The sequence below is a fragment of the Ruditapes philippinarum genome, unplaced genomic scaffold (assembly GCF_026571515.1).
Source record: "Ruditapes philippinarum isolate M1 unplaced genomic scaffold, ASM2657151v2 ctg3312_1_1_1_1, whole genome shotgun sequence".
NCBI classification, from domain to species: Eukaryota; Metazoa; Mollusca; class Bivalvia; order Venerida; family Veneridae; genus Ruditapes; species Ruditapes philippinarum.
The window spans coordinates 2,787-29,347 of record NW_026853217.1 but is presented as its reverse complement, the minus strand read 5'-3'; the positions used below and the strand labels follow the sequence as shown (position 1 = coordinate 29,347).

General features: G+C 32.5%; 1 protein-coding gene across 2 annotated transcripts; it reads right to left on the bottom strand.

Annotated features, from left to right (window-relative positions):
* Positions 1-1,551: 1,551 nt before the first annotated feature.
* Positions 1,552-21,503, bottom strand: LOC132736128 (uncharacterized). Of its 2 annotated transcripts, XM_060723209.1 has the most exons (7): positions 20,338-21,503; positions 9,407-9,549; positions 9,143-9,247; positions 6,894-7,474; positions 6,499-6,634; positions 5,971-6,143; positions 1,552-3,744 (listed from the first exon to the last, which is right to left on the bottom strand). In XM_060723209.1, the coding sequence occupies exons 1-7, from the start codon at positions 20,881-20,883 to the stop codon at positions 3,479-3,481; spliced, it is 1,950 nt and encodes a 649-aa protein (XP_060579192.1). In that variant the 5' UTR covers positions 20,884-21,503; the 3' UTR covers positions 1,552-3,478. The 2 variants fall into 2 exon arrangements, with proteins under 2 accessions (XP_060579192.1, XP_060579193.1); XM_060723210.1 differs by lacking the exon at positions 9,143-9,247 and having other exon boundaries at positions 20,338-21,500.
* Positions 21,504-26,561: the final 5,058 nt, after the last annotated feature.

Sequence of the window (26,561 nt, the reverse complement as noted above, 5' to 3'; positions counted from 1 at the left end):
ACATTTCCAAGTATCTTAAGAACGTATAATATCCCGACAGCGCCGTCGGATATGAGTTTAGTTTTCTAACCTCAATCATGTAGTGTCAATCAAATAACAGTTTCCGTTTAACCTTAATTATATCTATTGAAAAAAAATGTCCACACTTTAATAGTGCAGATTATTATATGACGGTACTAAAATTGTCAGTGTAAATTAATTATGCCGCTTTTTATTTCAGTTTCCCCACACATGTATAATGGTTATATATATATAGTATTGCCGTACAGATACATTTTGATATAATTTTCTGTGGCGTTCTAACAAGAAAAGGAAATTCACGGGCCCTGTCCGTGTGTCAGGTAACTACCCTTATAAAAGCATTAAGTGAATTTTATACAAAGCCCTTCTTACGAAGCACAAAATAACCACACAAGGTTCCACTGAATTCCAATGAATTTAAAACATTTGGAAAATTGATACAATTTTCCGTTACAGGTATATACAATTATACTATCGAGGTATGTCTTTCACGGGGCGAATGGAAGAATTCATTCACTTGTAAATCGATATTTTGCCTGTTGTAAGCCGGGTTTTACAGCCGCGGTTTCCATGATAACATCTATTAGTAAAATAATCATGTCTGATTGGCTTAAAGATGAAATAGCAGATTATCAGTGTATTATCAACAAAGCAAATAAACACTAGATAATTGTAGAAAATTGCAATGCGTTGCCAATATTGTTTCTTTGCCTTTCTCTTTTATGTATGGAATTAATGCTGCATGTATTTCGAAGAATTGAAATAGACAAATAGCTATTGTTCTAAGTACGCCAGGGAATAAAAATTTATAGTATTAGGAATTGCATTGTACTTACCGAGTCGGTTAAACGCATATGAAAGCACACGCACTTTTAATGCGTTCATGATACCTTTTTAAAAAAGGAAACATTATTTAAAAATTACAAATATGTAAAGGTTCATATTTGATTTTTCTTGATTTAGTTCAAAGGTTTTCAATAGCTATACTCATTGCATAAATGCCACAGACATGAGTGCTTTGTGAATGTTAATATATAAAGCACGTGAAACTCGATTTTAATAATTCATGTCCTGATCTTAGTCTCCTAATAAACATGAATCATGTGTCAACTATTTCTTAAAGGCACATTATGCCTCAGAAACAAATATAATTTTTATTTCTGTAGATAAGGCAAAGATGAAATGTTATAAAATCGAAATAATAGTTTTAGAGAAATGTTAAATGTAAACTGAAGAAAGTAGCGATTAATGAGAAATAATTTGATATAAAAGTAGCAAAATGTAAACTAAAAAGTATTTTGACTTCCGTACAAAATACTAATTCACTATAACTGCACTTATTGTGTCAACAGATGAAAAAGATGGTTTCGGTAATTGGTCAATGGATAATCTTTTGAATACCACAGAAAGTATACCACAATTAAAAAAGCTTTTGAGAATGTAAAATAAAAGTATTTCTGGGGCATATTGGACCTTTAATTTTTTAAGAATTGCATGCACCGAGATGAAGACGAACAAAGATCAAAGAAATGCATCAAAGAAATTGTTTATTACATATCATATATAAATAAGTGAAATGACTATATACAGTGCTAAACATGTACAAAATTTACAATCCGACAGAATTATGATAATAACTCATAACTAAATCATAAATTATTAAACAGACTTTTCAAAATTTTAATTGTGCTTAAAATACATTATGTTTCCCATTTTAATTATTTTAGCATTTTAAAAGTCTATATTATCATATGCACGTAATTAAAAGTATATCAGTCACTTTAATGCAGTAATAGGTTAACTCTTTATATAATTTAATAGGAAAGTAAGACGTTACTGCACTAACGTAACGTATGTTAGGAAATGACAATGACATAATTGTGCGTCGCTGGAATTAGAGCGTCCTTTTCGGTACCATATTGCAAGTTAAGTTGCCATATGCTGAATAAAATTAATACAAAGAAATATATTACAACTTGTTAATATGACAGTATTTTGATATATTTGTCCTTAAATTATCATAAAATTTTAAAGTGGATTGGTCTACAATGGGCACATTTTCCACAAGTATTTGAGCCGCGTCACGACAAAACCAACATAATGGGTTTGCGACCAGCATGGATCCAGACCAGCCTGCGCATCCGCGCAGTCGGATCAGGATCCATGCTGTTCGCTATCAGTTTCTCTACTTGTTATAGGGTTTGTAAGCGACCAGCATGGACCCTGGTCGCAAACCCACTATGTTGGTTTTGTCGTGACGCGGCTCATTTCAATTACTGATAAAAGCTGTAGAAATATATCATTTTGATATTCGTTTATGAAATATTTCTTGATAAAAAGGTTGATATAGTTCTAAATGATTAAGTATGAACATTTATATGATGAAAAATAATATTTTGTTCTGGAAAAAAATATTATCTTCTGTATATATACATGATATGTAATATCGGATCATGTATCTCACACTTTCTAATAAAGTCCATATGTAATTCTTTCGTGGTTTGTTATCATGTATGATACTAAATACTATCAACATAATTAGACCTTCCATTATAGACCAATTCACTTTAAACAGAATTGGAAAATGTCAGTAAAAAAAAGAACTACGGCGAGGTATTCAAAATGTGATGAAACAAGTATTTAAAACAATGTGTTCTTTATTATGCTTTTTGTTGTTGTTTTACATTTATCTAATCAGTGTATGATATTGACAATTAAAAACAATTAAAATCCAACTAGGGCATATATCGTATGTGTTGCATGTATGTATGTTTTTCACTTTTATTAACTAACACAAAACCTAGTAAATTACTTAAAATTTAAGTATGAACTTTTTAGCATTTAAAAGCAATGTACAAAAAAAAGTTTAAAACTAAAAAATACAATGTAATATAAGTATTTTTCCTTTTTTGGACGGGTAAAACATTACAAACAACAAAATATTAGACACAACCAAACACATGTTTTACAAATTACAGTACATGTAAATGTAACAATAAAATAAGTTAATAATAAAAAAACGAGAATGTTTATCTATTATGCATTCAAAACGCCTCAACACAGTGCTAAATTTTATCATACACTATCAAAGGCAAACCTATAAAAACTCACTAAATATACTCCAGGGAGCCACAACTTTCTAGCATTGTTGTACGGTAAGTTCTCGTCTGGTATATATTCATAGTTACTGATGGATAATTTTAACATCACGTATGCACTTAAAACTGAAGTCATATCTTCACATATGGAATTCATATAACATTGTCAGTACCATCTCACAGCAAACAAGCAATTCTTTGACCTAAGAAAATTTTATATGTCAATAAAAATGGAGTGAACAGGCATGTTTTATGCCTTAGAACGCGCAATACCCGTGCATTTTCGTTAGAAAGGCACTTGAATAATTTCATTGAAGAACAACAATATTTGAGTGCCAGTTTATTTTAGCATTATTGGATCAAGAATTAAACAAATGCACTGTTTTTGTACTGGAGTTCGGATCTATTTCACATTTGTATTTCTGGAAACCGTTCACTATGGAGACATTTTGAACGAGGCTAGTCACGTGCTTCCGGTGCCGTGTTACGGTTATCTCCCCATGCTTAGGAAAGCGAAATATGGTGAAATGTTCCTCGACGGAAAGATCCCCTCCTGGCTGTGGAATTAGTTTTGTAGTGGACAATGTCACATCGACTGTCTTGCTATTTCTCCCTAGATCATAGCCTGGAAAAAATAAAACAAAGCGGCTTTTATATGAATTCAAGCGGATATTAACCCACCGGAGACTTTCCCATACATCATCTTGTCTGTTTTGCAATACCAGGTTTTGTCCCGATCGATATTTACCTATGAAATTATGAATCAAATTGATAAAATGTAATATGTAGACAAGATTTCCCACGTGGGTTGTAAAGACTTAGCTGGTGTCACAGTACAGACATCTGTTTGATTCATCGATGATCAATCAATAGGTCGTTTGTTTATGATGTATTTTCAAATGCATTTATGGTAATATCTCACTAATTAAGTACGTCAAGTGAAAAGGGGCATAATAAGTTCAGTATATTTGTGTAATTATTGAAGAAACTATAATCCATTTTTGAATGGTAATTTTGAAAAGAAATAAAAAACACTGCCAATTGATTATGCATTTAGATATATTCAAATGCATATTTTGGTGCTCAAAACAACATCAGTTAAGTCTTCAATTGTTCCTCTGAACTTTGACGACAGTCTAGGATGTTATTGATTGCAATCAACTACAACAATTGACCATTTGTATGAAATGCTCCAATCTGTACTTGACTCTTGTTTGTCTAAGGTCAACAGTCTTAGAGCTGACAAATTAGTTTTTAACATCAATGGACACAAATACCGCTTCATAACAGTTAAACTTAACTTTGTCATATAATAGCCTTTAAAGTAAATTACATAAACATTTGCGAACGGGGTTTTTCTCAATTTGATTGATTTCACGGAGTGAATGCGAGCGTTCAGCTAATTTCTCAAAAGAAGTTTGGTTAAGGCAGGTGTGGCAATGTTGAAACAATAAACTTGACATAAATAATTAAAGCGTCTTATCGCTCTTAATATTGTAAATATTGTGTCTTAAAACATAATGGTGCTTGAGACGGAGCCATAACGGTGTCACATTATATCTACAAAGTTGTGAGATTTACTAGTTACGATCGACGGGCTATTTGGTTTTATTGTCACTCCTCATAATAATAAGACGTATAGCTATTGGATGATACGCCTATCTTAAAACTTTTTATCATATGGATCAAAAGGATGTTTTATGTAGAAGTGAATATCTGTATTTTATCCGATGAATAAAAAGACTGACAATTATCCTGATCATTGCAAAAAAACATCCGTCTTGTCAAAATAATACAGACTTGCAATCGAGGCGTATTCATTGGGCTAGTAATTATTACTAATCAGTCGTGACATCACAAGTATCAGACGGGCTGATAAGCTGGCATTGATTGTTTTTACCAGTCATGATTCATATATAAGATTAGAGTTAAATTACCCAATTAGATGGAGCAACAATAATAACACATCCTGAAACACGGTGTTTCCTCGGAGTATCAACAGTACAAAAGTATAATGACGTATTAAATATCTTATCTATTTTACAAATACAACAAACGCTGCACTCTGACCCAGGCGTGGTACCTGGTAATTCAAATTTTGGCACGGCTACAGAAACATGCTCGTGCTGTAGTAAGTGTAATGACGTGCGGAGAAATTTAACAGAGGATGACAACGCTATTACTCCATTCGTGTTTCACTTGTTAAAAGAATATCATTAACCCTATTTGCACTTTTACAACATCATAAACGTAAATTTGACATTTTTTATAATATACATTGATTAGATATGATACAACTAGGGCTTTGTATATTATACATGTATATGATTTATAGCTTACGTAAACGAAATAACTTTTTCAGTATTTCGAAATGAAACCAATTTTTTTATTCTTACTAAAGAACCGCTTATACATACGTCACAAGCAGCTAGCTATATGTATCTTTACAGGTTAACAGAATCAACAACATTTACCATCTTATTGATGTAAAGTAAACAAAATTGTAATCGGATAAACCTTAAAACACGACATATTTCAAAATGTTTAAATTTTGATGATCTTGCAATGTAGAAGATATGTAAATGAGAATATCATGGACATAATAAACTGCTATATAAAATGAATTTTAAATAAAACAAAAGGTAGTTGTCCTTTAAATTGCAAGCTAAGTATTTATTTAATCAGTTTATAACAGAGAGATATTCGGAACATCTTGGACATCTTGTACCAGGACTCAAACTTAGACCTTTAACATTATCAAACTTTTTTATTAGAACTTATAAGGCATAATGAAAGCTTGTTTTGGTATAGTATTTTTGTAAAACTTAAAACTAATTTGTTTATGTCTTACCACGAAATTCTCCCCCGACGGTGATGAAGTCTGACTGACCGCCGCTGCACTTGTCCAGTTCCGTCGTCATCCTGATCATCTTTCCTTGTTGAAGATTTGTCCTCAGGTTGCGCAGTTTGGTCACCTTGGAAACCGATCGATAAGGGTCAAGGTAAAATTTTACATCACCTTTCCTGGAAGAAAAACATGAAAAAATGTTACAGAAACGTATAATAATGACGCATGCGCAAATAATGGCATATGTTTACAGTAACATTATCCTTTTAAGTTGCTTAAAGTCCCCGTAGTTGTATGACAAAACAAAAAACAACAGAAATCAATGCTAAAAGCCTTAAAGAGTTATAAAATTTTCCAATTGAAAACAATTATTATCATTTTCAATTTGAGAGAATGTAACATCAATTAGAGAAGCGGCAATTTCCATACAGCAATCTTTTAATATAGAATTTCCTAAGAGGTATAGAATAATTTTATGGGGATTATATTTCTTTGATAAACAAAACAACGTGCATTTATAAGGAACATTACCCTGTGTCTTGATTATATAGGTTACATTCGGCGTAGGAATTTCTGTCAATATTTCCATCCTCGTTCAGAATGACAGTTAATATGTGTACAGTGCTATTTCTATGAACCGTTACTTCTCGTATGATTTCTTTAAAACCTGAAAAAAATGATTGTTTCATTTGAATACATGACTATAGAAATGATGGTACACAAAAAGTTTTTACATACAAAAGTAAAAGGTTTGCTTTTAAATATGAGTGAAGCTTTGAAGTTATGAAATAATAATGATCGAAGAATAGCAGACGCCATTACTGTTCGTATTATGTGAACGATAATTCTTAATTGCAACATCAAAGTAATAAAATGTGTCTTTTGTGTCAGGTTTATAAACACAACCAACAAACAAACATGCATACCTCTGCGTTTTGTGTGCTGCATTCTCTTCAAGGAAAACTGTAACAGTTTGTTCGGCTGTTTTATGGAGAAATCTTTTTGAATCTCAAAAACGTCAACATAATCTCCGAATGTCGTCTGCTCCCGTTTTCGCGCGTGTTCATGGAAACAATTTTTGGTATGTGCGGTGAAGTATACTTTATGACCTGTTAGAAGGGCATCTATTACACCTTCGTACGTTTGCAGGTTCCAAGTGGACTTTTCTTCTGTTGGTTTGCTCGGTGACGTGGTCTGTCGTCTGTAACCCGTATCACCGCCATTTTTTCTCTTATAATTGTAGGGATCAAATCCCGCTTTTTCTATTGCATTTGTTAGGAGTGGGCTGGTTTTAGGACCATTGTGCCTATAGTTAGATGTGGGTACATCATTTGAAGAAATATATAGCTGCTTCCTCGGATTTTCTCGCGGGCGTTTGCCTTCTGGAATCCTGTTTTTATCGAAGCGGCTATTTTGTTTCTTATGCCGCGTCCGAGCGTCTTGCTGTAGCAGAGCTACTTCCTCGTGCTTTTGCTGGTCTTCACGCTCGTATCCGGTTCCCGGATGTCTATAAACATAAAACAATACATGAATAGTAACGGGTCAAACTGTTGAAGTCATTGTCCTTTGTATTTAGATTACAAAAAATAATAAAGATAATATTTCATTTGTTTTAATGAGTTTTGAATATACAAGAGCGTAACTAATTCTTTCTGAAAGGAAAATTAAATCAAGATGTCAGGGAAACTTCTGCGAGCAATTTCATGTTTCATGATACAATTGATACTAACTATAGATAAAATTCTTTTACGATTAATTATTCATTATTTCATGGAAATATTTACAATTCACACAAGCTTTAGCTGACGTCGTAAACTTAAGCTGAGATCGTAAACTATGATGCAATGCTACGGATGCTAAATATTCATTCTTGAAAAGTAACAGCTCCTTTTTTGGATAAATTCATAGCCTGAATTATTATAACATGTCATGCAATATGATTTTTTTTTCATGCATGACTAATAACATGCTTTAGCTGTAAATAAGTGAAGTTGTACAGGGTAGAAAACATTTTGACGACTGATTGTGTGTGTGTAGGAACGAAATAACTCTATATTTTTATGGAAATCTAAAAATTTGATGTGTATGGGGTATTTTGACTACAAGCTCATTTTACGTCCAATCACTATATCATTTATTGCAAGATGACAATGTCCAATTTAAGTTATAATTTACCATCACAATTTCTTCACAGTGAGGTTGAAAGGTAAGAAATACGCTTGTAATGATCAAGTAAAGAAGGTGAATAGTGTGGTTTAATACGGCCGCCACGGTAGAGTTTGTAAATAAGGGCAATGAAAGTGGATGTAATTTACAGGGAAGTGTGTGGAAGGTAGATCAGACTTTGTTAATAAAGACTTGAGAAGAGGGTGTAACTGAAAGGGAAGTATGTGGAAGGTAAGGTTTAGTACAACATCATGGAAGACTTTGTGGAAGAGGGTGTAACTGAGAAGGAAGAATGTGGAAGGTTAGTTTTAGCTTGACATCACGGAATACTTTGTTAAAAAAGACTAGGGAAGAGGGTGTTTACAACTGAGAGGGAAGTATGTGTAAGGTAAGGTTTAGGATGACAATGCGGTAGATTTTGTTAAAGACTAGGGAAGAGGGTGAAACTGAGAGGGAAGTATGTGGAAGGTAAGGTTTAGTGCAACATCACGGAAGACTTTGATAATAAAGACTAGGGAAGAGGATATAACTGAGAGGGAAGTATATGTGTAATGTAAGGTTTAGTATGACATCACGGAAGACTGTTGATAAAGACTAGGGAAGAGGGTGTAACTGAGAGGGAAGTATGTGTATGGTTAGGTTTAGTGTGACAATACGGATGACTTTGTTATTAAAGACTAGGGAAGAGGGTTTAACTGAGAGGGAAGAATGTTTAGTACAACATCACGAGAAACTGTGAAGATAATGTAACTAAGAAGAAAGTAACTATGTGGAAGCTACGGTTTACTATGACATCCACAGAAGACTTTGTTAATAAAGACACGAGATGGGTGTGTAACTGACAGGGAAGTATGTACAAGGTAACACTTTATATGTTATGGATGTTAGGCTTTATTAATAAAGGCAAGAGAAGACGGTGTAACTGAAAGGGAAATATGTACAAGGTAACATTTCATATGTCATGGATGTTAGTGAGTTAAAGTTGAGGCAGTTTCCGATGCATTCTCACCGTGAAATCCAAGAATGATGAATATTCTTGATATTAGCTAAAACTTTCCATTCGTGTTGCATTTGGAATAAGACATCTAGTGGTGGATAGTGCCCTCTCTTGTACCTTTAACAGGATATAAAGTGGGCCATTATTCCCTAAACATTGAAGTAAATCTTATGTGGTCATACTAAGGACAGTTAGTAGCAATCTAGTCGTATTAATATTTAACTTAAACAATAAAATAATGTAAAGTATGGTTAATATTCACAGAATAAAACTTACGGATTTTCAGAGATGGTTTCCACTTTGGTCATGAAGATGGGACCTTCAAGTTCAATAACCTTTGAACCATCGACGGCATTGTACCAGCCTTCGTCTATTTGTAAACTCTTCTGTGTAAGTGTTGTCATAACAGAGATTCGTACCTGAAATATAGTATAATCATAGAAATACAGTATAAACATAGAAATACAGTATAAACATAGAAATACAGTATAATATAAGAAATACAGTATAAAATTATACATAACAGTAAAAAATAGAAATGCAGTATCAATAATTTTGTTTGTGAGTTCTTTTTTTGTTTGTTTGTTTGTTTCTTTCTTTCTATCTTTCTTTCTTTCTTTCTTCTTTCTTTCTTTCTTTCTTTCTTAACTATGTAACAATTTGTACAGATAAAAAAATACTTCTTATCATCGTACAATCTAAAGAGTTTAATAAAAGTTATGTTATTGTTGTTGTAACATAGTGTGAAACAAATTATGATAACAAATACAGCTGTAGTAAGTTATTTAACATGTCAAATATTATGGCATGAGACGAGTATGAAATTTGCATTCATTATTGTAACACCATTTATAGACATATGAGCCGTGTCACGACAAAACCAACATAATGCGTTTGCAACCAGCATGGATCCAGACCAGCCTGCGCATCCGCGCAGTCTGATCAGGATCCATGCTGTTCGCTTACAAACCCTATTACAAGTAGAGAAATTGATAGTGAACAGCATGGATCCTGTGGATGCGCAGGCTGGTCTGGATCCATGCTGGTCGCAAACCCATTATGTTGGTTTTGTCGTGACGCGGCTCATTTATAGACATATAAAATAAAAATGATATACCAGAATTATTTAGCATTGTAGATTTTATATGACACTTCGCAGACACACATTTACTTCATAAAAATAGTAAAACTGTATTACTTATTTTGATGTTATAACTTATTTAAATATTTAAACTTATATAATAGAAAATTACAGTTAAGTTCTCCCTCGTATGAATATATTATGGAATGACTCACATATTTAATGTGCTTTTTTGTGTGTAATTTACCAAACAAATCGGTGTACCTTGTCAATATAAAATACATTAGACACATTTAAATCTACATTTACTTCCTTTTTTCATATTGTTATCACTATCGAATGAAGGTTTGTCATTTTTTTTTATTCAGAGACGTTTAATATAGGTTTAATATTTGTAAGCAAAATAATTAAACTTTTATTTCCATTTTAGCTTTACATTATCAAACAACAGCACAATTGCATGAATTTCACAATAAAACTTGAAACTATAATAGTTACAGTAAATAATGGGGGATATTAAGTTTTTTTTATATTTTTTTATTTATTTTTTATTTTAATCTTAAAGTACATGGAGAATAAAACAGGATGGGTGCACTGTTAAGTATTTGAACACGCTTGTTTTTGTAACATGCGTTTATGATTAAACAGTAGAAAATGCTGATCAAACATTTCCACAGCATAGATGAAACAATATAGCTACATTATTAATGAAATGCTTATATCAATCTTGTATATTGATGATGTTTTTTAAAACATTACTGTATATCTACTTCACATGATAAACCCTGGAGGGCATTCTATCTTTCCTCATTGATTTGCATACGATTCCAGCAGAGCTTGACTTGAAAACGTGTAAGAACACTAAATAATAATATTATCGGTTTAATCATATCTATTTAAGCTCCATTGCCGACTTATATTAATCACTTTCGAGTCCGCTTCCTGGAACCAGTCAGTGTCATAAGAAGAAACATGGTCGTGACCCGATTAGGAATCGAACCCACGATCCCTGGGTTGAGAGGCAGACACCTTAACTACAAGCCCACCTCTCCCCTTGTGTATTAGATTATTGACAATATAATAGTACAAAGGCAAATGGTCCTATTTGCGATGCAGATCAATTCCTCAATATTTTATTTTAAAAAAGAAATAAAGAAGAGAAGTTGCATTTTTTTCTCGAGTATAATTGATTCAGAAAGAATTAATCATGGTAGGTTTCCTTTTTTATTTCTTGTTCTAAATTACGATGAAAGACAGGTTGTCTTAAGTTGTTACATCTGTGTAAAAACACATACTATATTTATCATCATTGATAAAAATTATGATTATCATTTTTGAGTTTTATATCTAAAAAGTAGCATCTAGCCGTATCAACGGCATCGATATCAGGCGTAAATTCTGCAGACTGTGTAATGACGAAGTCTTCGCAGACGATAATAATAAGTGATAATCTCTTCGGTATATGTTGACAGGCATACATCCGCGCAAATAAAGATGTCCTATAAAAACAGTTTTTGACATCAAAACGAACATAAAAGTTTATTTGAATAAAAGCAATATTTGACAGGTTATTTATATGACCGATTATACTTTTGTATAAAACAGTCATGTTCAGAAAAGAAGATTTAATCGGACTTAATTTGAATATATTGGCAATCATGTTATTCAAACAGATAGGCTTTTCAGATAGGATTTGTGATTAAGAGCGTCTGATGGCCAGTTTTATTTGCTCAATGTCCGCCAGTCATTTGTATTTAACCCTGGACACTTCCCATCATACATTATACACGCCATGCTTAAATGTACATTAACGAATTTTAATAAAGTCAACCATACAAGGGCGGCATTTAGATTTTAGCTGAGATAGGAAGACATACGCGGTCCAGTTAGGCCCTGTACCACTTTACTTTTTATTGACTTATATTTTGGCTATCAATAAGGCCATACCTTAACAAGGCAGAAGTACTGTTACAGAAAATTGATGAAATTCAACTTTGCGTGTTCGTTATTAAGGGACACTGTTGTTTATAGGTTAAAGTTGCGTGTAAAAGAGCTATCGTTGTTAATTTTTACTATTAATCACACTTGAAAATAGCTTAAGGTAGCTACACTTGACAAGTAGATGTACGGTATTGAGCCCATATTTGTTAGGTAATGTGATTTTCGAGGCGATATGTACGAAAGATATACCCTGGTATCATCTTCACCTGCTCAATCACTGATTTTATCTCCTTAACTCGTAAAAACAATACCTGGGACGGCTAACTTTCCTTGTTCAATCAGTGGTAGTAATTAAGGGCGCACCTGTTTCATAGCGAATCAATCTTCAAATGTCTGTTCAGTAGACGTAACAACGTAATGGTAGATTAAGATTACTGTTATTACACGTTAGATATGTCATTTGAGCCGCGTCACGACAAAACCAACATAATGGGTTATCCAGACCAGCCTGAGCATCCGCGCAGTCTGATCAGCATGCTGTTCGCGATCAGTTTCTCTACTTTTTATAGGGTTTGTAAGCGAACAGCATGGATCCTGATCAGACTGCGCGGATGCGCAGGCTGGTCTGGATCCATGCTGGTCGCATACCCATTATGTTTGTTTTGTCGAGACGCGGCTCATTTCTCCTTTACCACTTTTCCTTTCTCATAAGTTTTGATATAATTCGCCCTTCAGCTGTTTCAAACCCACCGTTTGTAACGGATTTTAATTTGTACATAAAAGTCTATAAAAAGTGCACCTTTTAAACTTTTGTTTAAATAATGATAAAATCTTCTTTACTATAGTAGGACAGACATACTTTTTCATGAAATGCAAATACTTCAAAAATCATAATCATAAATGTTTGGGGGTCTTTAATCATTTTTTTTATTTTTTTTCATACAAAATGTTTTGATATGAAATGTAATAACTGTATCAGACAGTTAAACTTACTGAACTCGGACAAAATTTTTAATTGTGTGCTCCACGTGAGATAATTTGTCATATTGTAGACTTAACAACCGTCCTGATTCAATAAGTGAAATTATATAAAAATACATTATCATTTTTTTTTCGAGTGAAATCTATATTTAAATTGAAAAAAAAGAAAAACTTTCCTTGACAGCGTCGGAAGGTATAAAAACACACGCTGTGTGCAGATATTAGCCGTTTCAAATGTCACAATTTATTATGTTTTACATTCATTCAGTTTAGATAGCGGCGATCAACTACAAGTAGTTTCTGGTGACATTTACATTAAATAGAAATATAACATGTATTCAGACCTGTAATTAGTTTTGACTGACATGTTTTACAACCTTTTTTTCACACAGACTAAAGTTCTGGTGAGTTTTTTGTATATAAAATCGTATCAGTTTATTAACGTTCTCAACAAATATGGTATGTATCAGTGTTAATTAATATTATTTGATATTATTTGTTTGGTAAGGTTTTTTTGGTGACTGTCTGGCTTTTCTGGTAGAGGGAGACCCTCAGGTGTCTCTACGTGCACTTTTTAGGGACGAGCATCTGAGTAGAATCACCGACATTCCCATGGTATACACCCCAATCTCTCAAATATCGACAGTAGGACCAGTGTACACAATGCGACGTTCCACAAGCTAGCCTGATATTACCTTCACGTGCAAGAATCGAAATGTTCCTGGCAGGATTCGAACCCATAATGGTGTGAGGTTAGTAACTCGAAGACAGCAACTTTCACTATTGATTTGATATACATTCTATGTATTTTAAATTGTCTTTAGTTTATATAGATTAATTCTTGATATTTACCAAAGAACTTACTCATTGCTTTAGAGGAACGGCAAGCTGGGAAGATTTTATTTACATTAACTGCAATATTATATAGCTAGCGTTTTAATATATCAATGAAAATATAAAAAATGTCATTTTCCAAACAAACGTAAATCTAAAATTAAGTGCATGTGCGTGTAGCGAGCATTTTATTACATCAATGGCAATGTAGCAAAAAATGACACTTTTCATACAAAATATAAGCTTAATAAACATAATAAATATTAATAACACAAATAAAACATCTGGTTGGTTTTTATACCTGAATTTCTGCAACCAAGACAAATTAGAAGGTGTTTTTTCCAGGGGTGAATAGGGTAAATTGTCGTGCGTCATAAATTCATAAATGGTAGAAAAAATTACGTATGTAGTTTAGCATATGCTAATCGAGAACTTTAGTCTGTTACATAAATTGTCATATTAAATTTTCTGTTTCCAATGAATCTGTCAGATTAAATTTGTATGAAGTTTTCTAAAATAATTTAAATCAAGTATCGTTTGTATTTGAGGTCGATTCGGGTCTCATCTCTTTTAGATTCGAACGTATTTTATTATATAGGGTCGTCTTTAACGGCATACGTTTGAATAAATATCGAAGATTAATACCTAGTGGAAACAATTTGCACACATTGCGTTTTCCTTTCAACCACCTGTTTTTAACTGTTTATATTTTTGCAGTATCTTTAACGCTTTTGTACGTTTATTGTCATTCATTAAACACAGACTGAAAATGGGATGTAAATCTATACTTAAAGTGGATCTATCGTAAGGTTTTATAGAAAATAAATCACACTTTTCAACCCCATGGCGTCTTCTTTAAAACGTAATATAAATGTCGACGGTAATAAAACGGTATTGTGGGACCTCCAGGCTTCACAGTTTTGGAATGTTTTTGTTAGAGTATAAACCCGAGAGAGGTGCCGAAACAATCAGTTTCTATAAATTAGCCGAGCACGAGGCTTAACATCTAAGAAACATTGAAGTCCATAGTCTTGTTTATATTTATACAGTTTTACATTACATAAAGACCACACGTGAACAATTGTTCATATTCAAAGGTATGATTTATTTTATCCTCAATAAATCAATCAATGTTTAAAGGTGTTTTTTTACACTCTGGTGTATATAACTTCTAAAGAATATAAACTCTCCGACACCGAGTGTAATAGTTTACAACCTTTCTTAGTCTTAGCTGGATGCTTCGAAAAGTACATTTTTTAGAAATAGCTAAAAGATATATGTTACAAAGGAACGTACAAATTTGCAAGATACACTGCACCAGACGATCTAATAACCATGATGCCCCAAGACACCGTGCACCAAACTTTGAAAGTGACGCACCGACTTATATTTTAATTTAATAATAGCCAACCCGAGCTTCATTATTTTATTATCAGAAACGCAATAATCTTTTTCTGAGAGACACCTTACACCGTAATTAAACCGTAAAAGGCAGTGCGCTAATAAAAGTGGCAACACTGTTTATTTCTTTACGTTCTCAAAGGCGCAAGCATTCAAAAATTGAAAATTAAGAAGATAATGAAAGTGTATCAAAACAATCCGAATAAAACGTAAGTCTCAAATTCACAAAGAATTTTTGCCCGATGACAAGTCGCGTTGTACAACGTCGGAAAAGACCGGCGGTGGCCAATCAAAATTGTTAAAATAACAGCGAAAATGGCGATAAAAACTGTCAGAAAACATTGTGACTGAAAGTTTACAGCGGAATCTTGGCTACATCAGATTTTTAAGTCTATTGTTAGAAAGATCTCCAAGCCAGATTATTTGATGAGAAGAAACTCGGTAAATTTTATGTCATTTTAAGATGGAAAACCGTACGGTAATTTATCGACGATCGTTATAGTTGTGTTTTATGGTGAATTCGGGTAATAAAATGATACCTGAGAAAGAATTAAAGTTACCTGTGTGACATTTAAGTTTGATTAAACTTCGATTAAAACACGGAGTTTTGACCAACTCATCGTGTGTAAGAATCAATATAGAGTACACTATTCTCTTCCCAAATAAACAATCAATCAAGCCAATCAGGTTTTGGGGTTCTCCATCAAATAAGTTTTCATTCGCGTGTGGGCTTTGATGAAATATGGTTCTTTTCACTGAATAAATAAGTCATTCCCCCACCTCGTATTGTAAAAATGGAGTCAAATTAAAAACAGCGTAAGGTCAAACACAAAGGGCTTGTTCAAATTTACTCATTAATAATGATTTGTAGCTTTTAACCGATATTTTACAAATATGATATATACAATAAATGTATATTTGTAAACGATATATTTTCCTCATATATCAGTGGTAAACCAATCTCTAATACAGCCTCGTTTTGATCACAGGCAAAAGTATCGGACCTGGGAAGAAAAAATATGACCAGATTTAAAAAAAAAACCTTTGTTTTTTGTTTTGACACTTTTAAGATGAACACAGGTTTTTTTTATCAATCTGGTCATATTTTTTCTTCCCAGGTCCGATACTTTTGCCTGTGGTTTTGATAGCAATACTATTGTCTTCCAAAACGAGTAAAATGGGATACTTTTCAGATAAAAAATCACACCGATTAGTTGTGCGTATCATTTCAATTGCTTTAAAATATCTATTAAAAGTAATAAAAACAGCCAGCTTAATACGTCTCTATGATATCATTTAATTTTGATCAAGATCTCTCATCGGATATAGATAACAAATCAGGAATATCTAGGGCATCACTAAGACATGTAATAAACTTTTACTTTCTTTTATCAGGGACTGATCAAAGTTAAATTGTTTGTTTTGGTATTATCAACGTATATATTACATAAAACCTACACCAACACACCTCTTTCTACAAAGGTCTGAGGGCGGCCTATATGCATTTTCTAGTAATCCGCATTTCCTTTAAGATGTTTAAGACCCAATGCCTACCCAAAGACCGTCTATGGATTTATTAAACTGTTACACCTAGAACTTCGAGGTCAGGACAAATGGCGTTAGAATGTTTGAAGCTAACGTAAAATTTGTTTCGTTTTTAATAGTTCTCAACACTTTGTTCATTTCAGGTCGACCGCGTGAAAAAACTTTGTAATTCTTCAACAAGAAGATGCCGCCACTACAGTGTAACTTCTGAAAACCGAACACCTCTGGGACAAGTCCCAAACCAAAATGTGCGGTTTTTGGAAGTTTCCGGAATTCAGAAGTTCTAATTATTTTTTTTAAAGTAGAATATGTTGCAAGCAAATACACCATAACACTGTGTTCAAAAGTCTTCATGGACCCTGATCAACGTATGGGAGAGGGCAGTAAATAATCAAGAGGGGTTGTGCGAGGCGGGGGCGAGAAGGATGTGGTGGGGTTATTTTCTAAATATGCATACATTTATTTTGTTCGTCGAACTTCTTTGGTAGTAATGTTCAGCTCTTGTAAACACCGAATGTACGGTTATTCTATTTTAAATTTTGACAAGCTTAAGTACTCTAAGTAGGTGAAAATGTAAAGTTCTGAAAAGCGAATGAAAGGTTTTAACTGAAAAGTTTTATTGTTGCATTTAAAACGAGCTCTATTAAACTTATTAGTGTAACAAAATATAATATTGTACACGCTCTTGTAAACGTTTAAATTTCAGTTTAATTTCTCTATATGAAGTCAACTATAACTATATTAAAGTATCACATTAAGTAAAATTTTAATTACAGTAATTCTATTAAGCTTTGATATGTGACTCATTGCCTATAATTTTACAGTTTTAAGTATTTAGTGTCGTCTGCTACTAAAGAGTGTTTAATAAATGACTTGAGTTTAATGAAGTTTTCATGTTTAGACAGCTAATTAGGTATGAAAGAGAATGCCCTTAACTCTGAACAGAGGAATGTGTATCGTGTACATGTGCAATATATTAAAAACTTTATGAAGAACAGTTTAGAACAATATATATGATTTATTCACGGTATGTTACTATAAATAGCACTATATAACAAGAGCAGACTTTAAAGGGACTCTACTGAGTTTTTTGACATAACGGGTCTTAAAATAATTTTTCGACATAAATGTTCCATTTCATGTAGGTCTATACCAATAACTTTTATTTTTCATTTGTTCACTCCATATTTTTTCCAGAATTATTATTTTAAATGTAATAAAAAATTTAAAAAAAATTGAAAAGCGTTGCTTTTTACTCAAATCGGACAAAGAATAGCACAAAAACAGATTTTCTGTTTACTTCTGAGAATATTTCTTATTTATCTTCTGTATATCTTTTCATTTTAAGTGTCCGACCTGTTCTATGTGAAAAATTCAAAATTTATGTTTTAGGCTTTTTGACCTCAAGTGGAGTTCCTTTAAGAATGAATATGTTAATAGATTAAGAAATGTATAATTAATCACAACTCCTGTGGTATTTAAAATGAGACAGAATTTGCAACTTTCATCTACTGATGGAGTAAGGGCTATTTCTGCGGTATTTTGTGAGGTAATTCCCGTGGAACAAAAAATATCATTGGCTAGCTCTCTTCACTTGGACGCTTGACAACATATTTACAAATTACCGGTAAATCAACTTAGTTTTTTTTTATATTAAAAAGCAGTAGTCTGTAAAGCACTAGAGGTGGTATAGACTGAATAGATTAACCAAGTTATGTCAATCTCAGGCTAGCCTTAAGTATTGCAGAAGCTTCTTTATTAGTGACAGCATGATTTTGGCCTTTTCCGTTAAATGGTCAATTTCAAATGTATAGCAGGCAAGTCAGTTAGATTAATTCTGCAGGGTAAATGTCAAACATATTTGAAAAAAAAACACGAAAGAACAACGTCTGGCTACAAATTTTGTATCATCATGTTGCAATAATTTATAATTCTCACGTTAGCCAGATATATAGGGGGTGATTCACTGCATGTTGAAAAACACGTGCTATTTCTTCGTAACAAAATTAAATAATTCAAATTATTCATATGCTTGTCAGTGTATGCTGGGACTTAAAAGATGAACACCGCTAAATGTTTTAAAAATTAACCATGATTTTCATAATAAATGTGTTGCGGATATGTTAATATGACCTGTTTATTGGCCTACATATTTTGTAAATTTAAGGTTTTTGTAAACCCTTTTAAATGGTTCATGCATGCGCCTATCACACTTTTTTTTTGTCTAAAAAATGTAAGAAACTACTGTATAGATACTAGTTTTTAGAGCAAACCACCCATATTCGTACCACCTAGCATTTTTTCCGGCTATATGATACGCACTTAGTCGAGGAGGCAATTGAAATGAATGATTTTTGTTTCACAAACCGCTATTTCAATGCTAAAAATTGAAGTATATTAGATCATTATCTGTCAATCACACTTAAATGTCATTACATAAACTTAACAAATATGTATCTTTTGATTGTTTAAATAGATTGTATATTTCGTAGGTTACATAATATTAATAATAAGATTCCTCTATAATTTTATCATTATAATTTTCGAGAAAAAAAGCATTACAAGAAATAACTATAGAAAGACTGGAACCAATCCCGCACTCGGAACACATCGCCTTTTATTCATAAACGAAAATTGGCGGGAAGTGACAAGAAAAAGAGTAAATTTTGCCAGTCCAAAACATGTGCAACTGTCAAACTTCGTATATAGTTTTGAAAGCCATTGCCAATTATTAACCACATTGGCGCACTATAATTTTCTCATGAACATTAGAAGTGTTTGATAAAGCCTTGCTGATCTCGTTTATATAATTTTGGCAATGGTATATAAATCATTTCAGTAATAAATCAACATAACTTTATCTTGTTAATATTCTATAAAAGAAATAAACACATCATATCAGAATGATATTAATATATCTAACCTCAGGTGACACTCTTTAGTAATCACTTTGTTACATTATAAATAGTTTCGATAATTAGATGTATTATAATCACATGTTTATAATATTTGGGATAAATATTGTCAGAGCTGAATATGGATTCGAAAGACCCCCATTAACATTTTGTCAAATACGCTATAATGCAAAGAAAAGAAATGTTATTGCTTATATAATAAGTGTCATAACATACACGTGGATAGATTCTTTTTAAAACGTTACGAACGCATTCTGATTTAGAATTTTTGTTCGTAAGTTTTTAAATTCTAATTAAAGTAAACTTGCTTCTTTCTTTATCCTACATAGAAAATGCACAATGGTCCATCCATCCTTTCGAATAGTAAAATCGACACGAATATACAATATTTCGGTAAAACTTTAGTCATGGTAAAAAATAAAAATATGTAGAAAGCATATACTGAAATCAGTACATTAAAGCATTTTTTTCTGAGCTATCGTTTAAGATATAACGTATATAATAATTACCTGTTTACCGTCAACCATGGCCACACATTGCCTTGACGTTGTTCCAACAAACGTTTCTCCTAGACGTCGCCAAAACATGTCACATTCACTCCGCGTTGAAACGTCTCTAGCGTTTAAATATTTTACTGACCTTGGATTCTTGCTAATTTTTTCAACTAAAGATTTATCTATAAAATTGTATACTTTTAATTTAATTGAACGTGTCCGTTCGTCTTTTGAGAAACTATACAACCATTGTCTATGAGGTCTTTGCTTGCCGTATAAAGTCTGTTCAACGTACACGTTGAAACAATCCGGTAAAAACGTAACGTCTACCGGCCGATAGACCGCCGTCAGAGGTATTGTGGTTAATGCTTCCGCCGGAGTATCCTGGGAACTTAAAGGGCGCTCGAAACTGTGCCGGAAATGCTTAGAATGTCTTCCATTATTACTATAGTAACCAGGTAACATTTCTGATAAATATTTTAAGTCCGCAGTCAAATCAATAGCTGCACAAAATCCACACAAAAATATATGAAGAAAGTACCTAATAGCGAAAGTTTCCATTTTTGAAATTGACTTAATAAAGATGCATACTCATGAAAATGCTAATATTTAAAATAAAATCCAAGTTTCAACATAAAAGTTCTCTTTTTAACATGTCATGTCATTTTAGACCGCTAAAATTTTCTACGTTAAATAAATTATTTGCTAGGTCTTTCGTGACAGTACCTAGAAATTTATAACTCTCCGATCGAAAATATAATCCCTGGCATCAATTATTCAAAAAGTGTAGAAAATAAAACATTTTCAATACACTTTTCAGAACGTAAAAAATGAAACAATGTGCACACAAATCCAGTAAGACAATGAATAAAGTAATGATCACGGAGCGTCAACGTTTTCTGTAGTACACAATTCAGCTGGTTAACATCATTTCCAATTCAACACTGCTTCGTAACTCTGACCGATTCTGAATTTATATACAATGGCAGCGACGGAGTCAGCGAATCAAGTTTTACGCTAGACTCGATTGTCAACTTGCAGTTGAGTGCCGTTAAATCAACTCTAAGCTCCTACTTAGCCCAGATGATTTTTAAAAAGCACGCCACTCATTGACAAATTCGATGAAAATGTAAACATAAACGATCGTTTTAATATGTTAGCCTGGGAAAAACTGTTTAGCTTCGCTCGGATAACATGAATGAATGAATGAATGGTTTTAAGATTTTGAAATTATTCAATATGTATTTGAAACTTATCAAGTTAATTTATAAATGGACCGATCGAACTTAAAGATATATATTTTGTTATAACTCATATCTTGGGATGGATTAAAATATGATGACGTTTTGAATGAAAGTAGAAAAAAAAGAAATTTTGGTTATTAACATTAATAGACCCATTTTGATTGTTTTCTTACTTTACATTCCTCCTCTAGGGTAGAATAAGGTGGAGATTTTCATTCGATATACTCAGTGTGACATATTTATAATACCTTTGAAAATATTAACTTTACTTATCAAGATATTGAGTTACGCCCGAGTGAAATGTATACATACTTTGTTATCGTGCACGTGAATAGAAACAAAGCACGTGAAACTTAATGAACCCGGTATGAAATGAGATTACCGCCGGCCTTTTTTGTATTTAATATTTAGTACTCTTTAGTATTGAACTTTAAAGAAAACTTTTAAACTGTCGATTTTTTATTTAAAACTTTCTAAATAATAAAACTTTGATATTTACTCTAGTTAAGCATTTTGAGTGTTTAAAATAGTTGAACAAACATTTGTGAAGTTTTTGAACACGTACATGTCTGATATGTTTGTTGTTATTATAAATGCTATTTTTAAATGTAGTTGAGTTTAAATGGACAATAAATATCTATCTGTTACTAAAGTAAAGTGTATGCAGCTCTAGAGTCAACATTTATTTCTAGTAAAGGTATCACATCTATGGTAGCGGTATGTGAACATTGTATCATAGTTTGGAGACCTTTCTGTTGAAAATGTGTCAGGGTTAAATCGTATACATATACATGCACAGTGCGTTAACTGGAGTGCGGGTATTAGTTACCCACACTCCAGAGCATGCCCATTGATTGGCTCATTTTTGCTGGGGTTTACGTATTGTGACGGCAGAGAAAGGGAAAGCGACAGAAATGTCATATTCAGATGTTCGTTCATTGGTTCATTTTTACCGGGGTTTCATATTGTGACAACAGGGAACGTGCTTTTATGTTTGACTATGATACAAAAGAGAAAGAACACCAAAACACTCGGCAATCTGATTTATACTCGGGGGCTACGCCCCCTCGTACAAATCAGATAGCCTCGTGTTTCGGTGCTCTTTCTATTACTTATCTCTCGTATGCAACGTAACGTAAAATAACGTAACGTAACGTACTTAACGTAACGTAACGTAACGTAACATAACATACATCACTAGCAATTCTGGTTTTCTTATAAAACAACTGTTGACCTCCATTCCCATAAAGAACCACACCGTGATGCACAAATTTCGTAAAGACCATTACTGAGTTTAGAAATGTAAGGTCCTGCGATCCTTTTTTCTACATTTATATTTAGCAAACATTTTAAGTATTTATCTTTTAAAAATACCGATGAAGATACCATTTAAAAGCATCTTTAAAAGTGGTAATCTTTCTCAACAAAGGTCAACAATATTAGTCCAATTTATAAAACTGACTACCACTCCATTAAACTCGAACTCAGTTCTACACAATTTCTTATTATTTTCATAACTCTTCTTTACTTTTCAATTTAATAAGTCACATCAATTAAACTTGTATGAATCATTGTATGTTATTGGGCAAGGCTTAAACTGGGAGATAATTTTATTTATGTATAAAGTTGGTTTTGTCTGATTCCTTAATTTTCTTTTTCTTAGACAATTAAAGACATTTCAGGAAAATTTCTTCTTACTTTGCTCTTCAGTAAAAAAAAAACAATATGTAGTTGCTAGCTCGACCCCGCTGCTTTGTAATATGTTCTAGATATGTGACATGTTTAACATTGATGTTTATGTATTAAGATGATATACTTATGTATAAAATGTCTGTTCTGTTCTGTTCTTAAAAAGCCTCCCAAGTCCTATACAACCAAGTGCTGCTCTAAGAAAAACCTCCCTTACAGATTTTCCCGATGACGAAAATAACTATATGTTTGTAATTAAAACCTATTTATTTATCTTGATTTAACTCGTTGCAACCGTTAACTTTTCGTTTTATTTTTAAGATTGCAAATTGGATATATTAGTTTTATGTCAAATTTTACAAATTAATGTTATATGATATATGTGCAATTTTTTTATCACCAACAGCTCATACCAGTTGAATCAGTTTGCCACAGCGCTAACAAGACACTGAGCCATTCCTTCATTAAATGCTTTGGTCAAACCATGGTAGAAACATTTCCAAATTCACCATATTCTGCATCGTATAAAGGCCAGGCCAGGAAGTGAAAGGATGGACCGACAAAAAACATGCAAGAAATAAATATCGAAAATGACGCAATACACAAATATATTTTCTGTAAATAAAGCACTCGAATATACTTTTACAAAAGAAGCGTGTTGACCATGTCAGAAACACCACCTGCGCACCTAGCGCCGTCACGGAAAACAATTATGATAATAGTATCTCATTAAAAATGTGGGACTGTTTCTTATTAAAGTTATCGTGAGTGAGGGAATTACGTATTCCTGGCCGCAATATCCTGTGATATCCATACTACATTTACCACGTAAAACGAACAAGCATGCTGTCTTGAATTAAGAACAAATCATGTTAGCGGAAAAGCAATTAAGAAATCATAAAAATTTTAAAATGTCTATTGTGTTCATTTTACAAAATGATATATATTATTACGCAGTATGAAATGACAAATGCTGAAGTGGGTTCGGCATTCAGTAATTGTTTCGAAGTAGGGCAACATGGGAGACGAAAAAAAGGTGTCCCCCAGTACGTTGTTCAAATGTACACAGCGGTTGGTCAATGTTAAGTGAGGTCGCGTTGACTAAGAAAACACTTAAACCATGGTAATTGATTGAAAATGATTGATAACATATTTACATGTGAAGAAAATCCTGAGATGGTGTTTAAATAAAGAATGAAATGAGTTCAACTATTATCAGTCTTCGTCATTTAATGTGTTGCGCATAATGATTAATCAAAGTATTGTGGAACTAAATAAGTTTGAAATCTGATTTTTTTTTTAAATTTCTAATCATCAAACTGTAAATTTTAGACATTATACTTCTACATTGTACGGGTGAAAGCCTTAATTGGCTCACATAAGAATATAAATCTTCAATTTCGCATAGATTGCTTTGAAGCTCCGTTGTATTATATACTAATATAAAGTATATAATGATATATAAAGTGTGTACGAGATATAGTGATATAGTTGCAAATTAGAACGCTGAAAGCACATGCCAATGGTCAGCAATAATCAAGGGGCAGGAACTAAAGTGGTTGCATTCTTTGGTCAAGGTTTCATATGCCATAAATAATTTATTTTGTTATATGTTTGATTTTCCCCTTAATTGGATTTTGTTCTTCATATTTCAACAATGAAATTGGCGTTCCTTTCTTAAAGGGAAGAATCGAAGTACAAAAAAAATGTATTTAAAACGACGAATTATGTAAAATTAAAAAAATGTTTTTGGGCTTTTTGACCTCGGTGTAGCTCCTTTAATATACAACCACTATGACTCAATGCAAGATAAGACAACGCAACACAAGACAACGCAGTAAAAGACAACACAAGACAACTTAACACAACACAATGCAAGACAACACAACACATTACAAGACAACACAACATAACACCAGACAGCACAAGACAAGACAACACAACAGCCTTGGGATCAAACAAATGGTCAACAAGTAAATGGCAATCTTAACGTGCTCATAAAGATCTCTGTAGAATATATATGTAATATTCATAGATAGCAATAAACAATCGTTTTCAATTAACTGCAGTTTGAAAGACGTTTCTAATTTAGTCTAGTAGCTTGAAACGAGGTCATAAAAAGCACAACTTAAATTTGAGCTGTTCATTTATAATCATCGGAAAAAAAATAAGAAAATGAATTTACGATCTAAAATCTAAGCAAAACTAGAGTTATTAGATATCTCAACAGTGTTTAATTGTGGCTTACTATATTTAGCATATCTATTTGACAAGCACATGTTGTAAACATTGTGCATGTCAGCATTATTTCAAATGTTCTGACTCATAGTACATGTATAATGTACTCGCTATAATCATGAATTTCTCCTTCATTTATTTAATAAAGTAAATTTAAATTTGTTCCTCGTCAGAATTAAATTTTACCAAAACATATTAAAGAAATAAAATAGAAATAATTTGTTACTTTTGCTTAAACGATAGTAATATCATTTGTGATTGAATTTAAATGAAATCAAATGGTCATTGCAAAGTAAAAGGATAGTTTGCGGTCTGCTTCCGGAGAAAAAAAATGGGGTTTAAATAAGCACAATTTTAAGAGGATGTAAAAAACTTATATAAGCCATTTGCATGGGAAGGGCTTGGTATTATCGCGCTGAATATCTTAAATAGACTTGTCCATTTTTCAATCTTGATAAAACCATTCACCATTGTGGGGTAAAGATTTAATTTACTGGATGAATAGCGAACAGTGCAGACCACTGATGTGCTGGTTGAACTTGGCTTGCACTGGTCGCATTGGTATATTTAATGGTAGCTAGGAGGCAGATGGTAAAAAACAAGCTAAAATAATTATTGAACGATTGGTAAATGTAACTTTCATTTATGAATGAAAGAAGGTAAAAAAGTTGTTCAAAGATAATTATGAGCACAAAGAAAAATTGAAAGTAATGTTTCACCGATGTCCCTTTGAAAGAGATAGATATGCTGTAATATAGATAATCTGTAAGATAAATTTGATCAAACCATTAGACAATAAATGTAAATAAAGATGAGGTATGGGAAAAACAACCGTAACGTTTTAATAGAGAAATACACATGATATCTATAACAAATACATGATTCAAACAAACCATGATCTTTAAAAGGCAATGTAACTTTAAAATTAAATATATGTAAAATTATCAGTTAGATCTAGAGCACAATATTAAAACGTTACATATTTATATAGTAATGAACTTTAAACCTTTTATCTAAATATCACTTAAAAGTAACCTAGTTTGAGTTTTGCATCAGGCAATTTCCACT